We start from the raw sequence: 6,705 nt of genomic DNA, 5'->3' as shown, positions 1-6,705 counted from the left end.
GGACCAGCTCATTATCAAATCAACTTCATCATCTGTTTTTGATTTGATGAGTTGTTAAATGGAACTTGAATAACTAACCTATGATGATCGAACGAATTCTAGCTTTCCTGACGTCATGACTATTACTCATCCTTGCGAGCTGTTATGGCCAACAAATTTGTTTGTATCTTTCATAGCTAATTGATTACTAGTTGTTAATGCAATATGCATGAAGACAAATAGTTAAAACGCTCCGTAGTTGTGCACTTCCCTAGACCGCAACTCTCTCTGACCCATTATAAATTGGGATTCTACTCCACTACCTTTCTATTGCAACCCAATCATTAAACTTCTTTGAAAACCAAGACCATGGCACCCCCTACCACACTCGTTGCAGTTCCGCCCGTCATTACTCTATCCAACCACAAAGAGGTGAATCGCTTCTTAGAGCCCACCCTCTCCAAATTCAATGCACCACCATCCTCCACCTCTGCCATCCCGATCATCAACCTCCAAGGCCTTAACGACCCATTGGCTAAAGCTGGCATCATAGAGGCTATAGACAAGGCTTGTGCCGAATGGGGTCTCTTCCTCGTTGTCAACCATGGCATCGAGACATCGATAATAGAGGGGATGCTTGAGGCTGCCAAGGCCTTTTTTGCCCTCCCGCAGGAAGAGAAGATGAAATATATGTCAAAGGATGGCACAAACTTTGTGAACTACATTTCGCAGCCTGACCATAGCTGGCGGGAAGTTCTCCGCCACCAAGGCCGCCCTGCCAATGAAGAGATCATCCACCTGTGGCCCTCGAAACCCTCCAATTATAGGGATGCGGCCAAAGTATTCCTGGAGGCAACCTGGCAACTAGCTACGAGGTTGGAAAGGGCCATTTACGAAAAGTTAGGCAAAGATGAAGAGTATGTTGAAGGCATGATAAGAGAAGGGTTCCAATACTTGTTATGCAACTATTACCCATCATGCCCCCAGCCCCACCTGGCTCTTGGAATGGGGCCCCACACAGATCAATGCCTCATTGGGGTCCTCATGGATAACAATGTTGATGGTCTACAACTAAGGCACGAGGGTAAATGGGTCACTGTTCCACATGTGCCTGCCGCCCTCGTGGTTTTCCTAGGTAAGTCCATGGAAAGGGCAAGTGATGGGAGGTACAAGGCTGCAGAACACCAAGTAGTGGTAAATGAGAAAACGACTCGAATTTCATTGGCGGTTGGCAACGGGCCTGAGATCAAAGGTTTTGACACTATGAAACATATTTAGAGGATTGCGGGGTGGTGTTCCTTCATCTCACTTATCTCGGGTCAAATAATCGCAGGAGCATGCTAGATCCTGCGTGTTATCGAGTCTACCATTTTGGTGTTAGTTTGTTGATTGTCCATGTCTACCATGTTTCATCATCAAGCCAATTTTATGAGTCCGTAAATTTATGATGGTCATCTTAGCAGAGTTAAGTTCGTATTGCTGCATCAACAAACTCTTTTATCCTAAGATGTTTCTCTTTTCATCAATTCAAAGTTCAATATTTGTGATATCAAAAGTTGGACATGAGGAGTATCAGTAATGTTCTTTAAGATTCTCTCTTACTTTGACCTTCATAGAGAAACTTTGTATACGAAGACTTTGTTGGCATGGTTATATCAAGTCTCCTAGAATCGTCCATATGAATCGTAGGCTTTTTTATCTTTTTTTTTTGTCGGGGTATGGGAGGGGTTTGAGAGATGGCAATTTTTAAGGGTGAGAAACTTGTGACAGTCTACATGTACATTGTTTTGAGAAAATTTTGTCTTGGTTCATACAGAGCACAAACGTTAAAAATATGGATAAGCAAAGTACTAATGAAGAAAATGGAAAATTGTGTTGCATGTTTTTTTCGAATTGCGGGTGGGAAACTTGTGATAGTCTACATGTACATTGTTTTGAGAAAATTTTGTCTTGGTTCATATAGAGCGCGAACACTAAAAATATGGATAAGCAAAGTACTAATGAAGAAAATGGAAAATCGTGTTGCATGTTTTTTCCGAAAAAAATAGTTTGGGTATATACAGGAGTGGATCTATACTCTAACCATCTATTGTTGGGCAATATAGAATATAAAATGTGGTGCTTCCAACAATTTGTTCCAAAACAAATTTTTAGTATTTAATCCAAATTTTATGCTCCTTCTATTGGAAAATTTGAGCTCTTGCTAAGTTTACCACAGGGGGAAGCTCAAATAGAAACTTTGTCCCAAAGGAGAAACGAAATGATTCCTTCAACTTGCTCAACTCAAACCTCTTAAATAAAATAATAATTAATAAGAATTCTAGAAAGTAGGGTGCTAAGCCCTTTCCTTTGGTTAATTTTTTATGATATGTAAACACTATGTACAATCATAGGTGGAACATAGAGTTTATGCTCTTTATTATAAGCTTTTATTGCCACTGATAATGGTGGATGAAGTGGAAGCATTTAGACACTTTAAGCCTAAAACAGTAAGATGGTATACTAATTTTATAGAATCTAAAAGTTGAATGGAAGGGTAAAACAATCCAATTGTTGGTGCATAAAGGAATCGTCCCAAATGACACTTAGAAGGATATTTGTCGCCGGAAAATTAATTTATAATTTGCCTGATTCGAGATGGAGTTAACCAGTGCCACATCATAGAGGTTGGGATTCGAAAGCTGCAAGAGATTCTGAACTCGAGCTTAGGGATTGGTAGCATTAAATAATAGCTCAATATCAATGTAGAGAAAAAATGCTGGCCCAGAATGGATCTTTGCATCAAAAATCAGTGCAGCTAGTTGGGCCTAAATTTTCATCGTCATGCTTGCCCAAATACAAGCTAGAAGGCCTAATCAGGCTACCCAAGTCTATCCTATGATAGCATTCATCTAATTAAAACTATCGAAAAGAAAACATTGGAAAAAACCTGCATGAAAAGACATTGATGGGACCAAAGAAATCCCAAGATGCAAAAGAAATGTCTCCAGAACCAAAATAAGTTTTTCAAGAAAATGAATTGTCATTTTTGGTAAAAAAATTTACCGTTTTTAGAAAAAGGTTCTCCTTCGACCATTATATGCTTGAGCTTATGAATACTATAAGACAATTTCACATGTAGATCAACTTGTATATTTGAACATTTGTTACCAAATATGCGAATCAATTACTTAAATGTGTGATTGTTTCGTAGTAGGGACATCAACTGAGCTAAATGTGCAAATTGAAAGGGGGGCACACTAGTTAAAAAAAGCCTTCTGCAAGAAAATTATTCGTTGTCATTTTAATAATATTTATGAAAGCAAAAAAATAAATTTTCTGTAAAAAAATTAAACATAGCGTTGGCCCAAGGAAAAAAGAAATCTAAGTTTCACAAACTAAGAATGACCCATCTTATATCCTATCTCAAGTTGTCCAGCATTACACTGAAAATTTACGCATTACTGTTCTAATAGATTTTCTTAGGGCTGCTGCATTGTGGGTTACTTCAATTAGCATAATGTTCAACTCACTTACCATATAGAAATGTGAGTGGGTCTTTAATATTTCAGCAATGGAAGCATCTTCCGCAAAAGTTTTGCTCACCATTATAGATGTCATGGTGAATCCCCACTATGCTGATATGATTAAAGCGATAATTAGCAACATAAAAGAAGTAATATTATTCGAGTCATGATTGTAGCTATTTGCCAAAAACATAACAAATAATGGTCAGCGACCTGAAAGTAGCAATGTTACTTTCCACTATACTTAATTGGCAAAATGAAATCATACTCGCTTTACTAGTTGGTTTTGAACTAATTATGGTTTTCGCATATTGGTTAAGTCACCCATCTATTGGCGAACTCTGATGAGCATAGAAATAACTTTGGCTTCCCCGACCAACACATGTGTTAGCAAACTCGGATAGTTATAAAACTAATTTCAGCTTTTTTGAGCAACGGAGTGTCACATGTGCTAGCAAACTCTAGTGCACAAGGGTCTAATTTTGGGTTCCATCACTTTTGTGACTACCACTTGTCCAAGTAAAATCTGGTGACTATCAAACGAATTTTGGCTTTTATATTTAATAGAGTGCAAATAAAGTCCAAAAATAGTTAGTTAATTAGTGCGAAACGAACTTTTTCTTTTAAACATTGGGGACCACCACTAATACTAACAAATTCTGGTAAGTGCTGAACAAATTTTGGCTGTCGTGACTAGATGATTCCCACTTGTCCTCATAGATATCTGATGCATATAAAATATAGATGGATTTCAATTATAATTGTGGCAATAAAGTTCAAACACTCCACTGAACCTGACCTATTTAATATTTGCTTTTCTTTTTTATAAAAATGGACGAACTCATTATCAAATCTACTTCATGATCAGTTTTTGATTTGATGAGTTGTTAAGTGCAACTTAAATAACTAACCTATGATGATCGAATGAATTTTGGCTTTCCTGACGTCATGACTATTACTCATCCCTATGGCTACTGCGGTGTGGGTTACTTCAATTAGCATAATGTTCAACTCACTTACCATATAGAAATATGAGTGGGTCTTTAAGATTTCAACAATGGAAGTATCTTCCGCAAAATTTTTGCTCACCATTATAGATGTCATGGTGAATCCCCACTATGCTGATATGATTAAAGCGATAATTAGCAACATGAAAGAAGCGATAATTAGCAACATGAAGGAAGCGATATTATTGAAGTCATGATTGCAGCTATTTGCCAAAACATAACAAATAATGGTCAGCTACCTCAAAGCAGCTATGTTATTTTCCACTATACCCATATTGGCAAAATGAAATCATACTCGCTTTACTTGTTGGTTTTGAACTAATTGGGTTTTTCGTATATTGGCTAAGTCACCCATCCATTGGCGAACTCTGATGAGCATAGAAATAACTTTGGCTTCCCCGAATTAGTGACCAACACATGTGTTAGCAAACTCAGATAGCTATAAAACTAATTTCAGCTTTTTTAAGCAACGGAGTGTCACATGTGCTAGCAAACTCAAGTGCACAAGTAACTAATTTTGGGTTCCATCACATTGGTGACTACCACTTGTCCAAGTAAAATCTGGTGACTATCAAACGAATTTTGGCTTTCATAGTTAATAGAGTGCAAATAAAGTCCAAAAATTGTTAGTTAATTAGTGCGAAACTAACTTTTTCTTTCATGCATAGGGGACCACCACAAATACTAACAAATTATGGTAAGTGCTGAACAAATTTTGGCTGTCGTGACCAGATGATTCCCACTTGTCCTCATAGATATCTGATGCATATAAAATATAGATGGATTTCAATGATAATTGTGGCAATAAAGTTCAAACACTCCGGTGAACCAGACCTATTTAATATTCGGTTTTCTTTTTTATAAAAATGGATTAGCTCATTATCAAATCAACTTCATGATCAGTTTTTGATTTGATGAGTTGTTAAGTGCAACTTGAATAACTAACCTATGATGATCGAACGAATTCTGGCTTTCCTAACGTCATGACTATTACTCATCCTTATGGCTACTGCAGAGTGGGTTACTTCAATTAGGATAATGTTCAACTTACTTACCATATAGAAATGTGAGTGGGTCCTTAAGATTTCAGCAATGGAAGTATCTTCCGCAAAATTTTTGCTCACCATTATAGATGTCATGGTGAATCGCCACTATGCTGATATGATTAAGGTGATAATTAGCAACCGGAACTTGGTCGAAATGGGGTTCTTGAAAGAAGCAATATTATTGAAATCATGATTGCAGCTATTTGCCAAAAATATAACAAATAATGGTCAGCGACCTGAAAGTAGCCATGTCATTTTCCACTATACCTATATTGGCAAAATGAAATCATACCCGCTCTACTAGTTGGTCTTGAACTAATTGTGGCTTTCGCATATTGGTTACGTCACCCATCTATTGGCGAACTCTGATGAGGATAGAAATAACTTTGGCTTCCCCGAATTAGTGACCAACACATGTGTTAGCAAACTCAGATAGCTATAAAACTAATTTCAGCTTTTTTGAGCAACAGAGTGTCACATGTGCTAGCAAACTCTTGTGCACAAGTAACTAATTTAGGGTTCCATCACTTTGGTGACTACCACTTGTCCAAGCAAAATCTGGTGACTATCTAACGAATTTTGGCTTTCATAGTTAATAGAGTGCAAATAAAGTCCAAAAATTGTTAGTTAATTAGTGCGAAACTAACTTTTTCTTTCATACATTGGGGACCACCACTAATAGTAACAAATTCTGGTAAGTGTTGAACAAATTTTGGCTGTCGGGACCAGATGATTCCCACTTGTCCTCATAGATATCTGATGCATATAAAATATAGAAGGATTTCAAGGATAATTGTAGGAATAAAGTTTGAACACTCCGCTGAACCTGACCTATATAATATTCGCTTTTCTTTTGTATAAAAATGGACCAGCTCATTATCAAATCAACTTCATCATCTGTTTTTGATTTGATGAGTTGTTAAATGGAACTTGAATAACTAACCTATGATGATCGAACGAATTCTAGCTTTCCTGACGTCATGACTATTACTCATCCTTGCGAGCTGTTATGGCCAACAAATTTGTTTGTATCTTTCATAGCTAATTGATTACTAGTTGTTAATGCAATATGCATGAAGACAAATAGCTAAAACGCTCCGTAGTTGTGCACTTCCCTAGACCGCAACTCTCTCTGACCCATTATAAATTGGGATTCTACTCCACAAC

General features: G+C 37.2%; 1 protein-coding gene across 1 annotated transcript; it reads left to right on the top strand.

Annotated features, from left to right (window-relative positions):
- The first annotated feature begins 306 nt into the window (after positions 1 to 306).
- LOC149753120 (fe(II)/2-oxoglutarate-dependent dioxygenase 4-like) lies at positions 307 to 1,568 on the top strand. The gene has a single exon (XM_089924218.1). It carries the CDS (start codon positions 349 to 351, stop codon positions 1,255 to 1,257), a length of 909 nt encoding a protein of 302 aa, XP_089780344.1. The 5' UTR covers positions 307 to 348; the 3' UTR covers positions 1,258 to 1,568.
- The last annotated feature ends 5,137 nt before the right edge of the window (positions 1,569 to 6,705 follow it).

Source organism: Phoenix dactylifera, chromosome 7 (assembly GCF_051530095.1).
Source record: "Phoenix dactylifera cultivar Ajwa chromosome 7, Ajwa_hap1_PhDact_Kaust_v1.1, whole genome shotgun sequence".
NCBI lineage: Eukaryota > Viridiplantae > Streptophyta > Magnoliopsida > Arecales > Arecaceae > Phoenix > Phoenix dactylifera.
The sequence above is the reverse complement of the archived record's forward strand: the minus strand, read 5'-3'. Positions and strand labels throughout refer to the sequence as shown.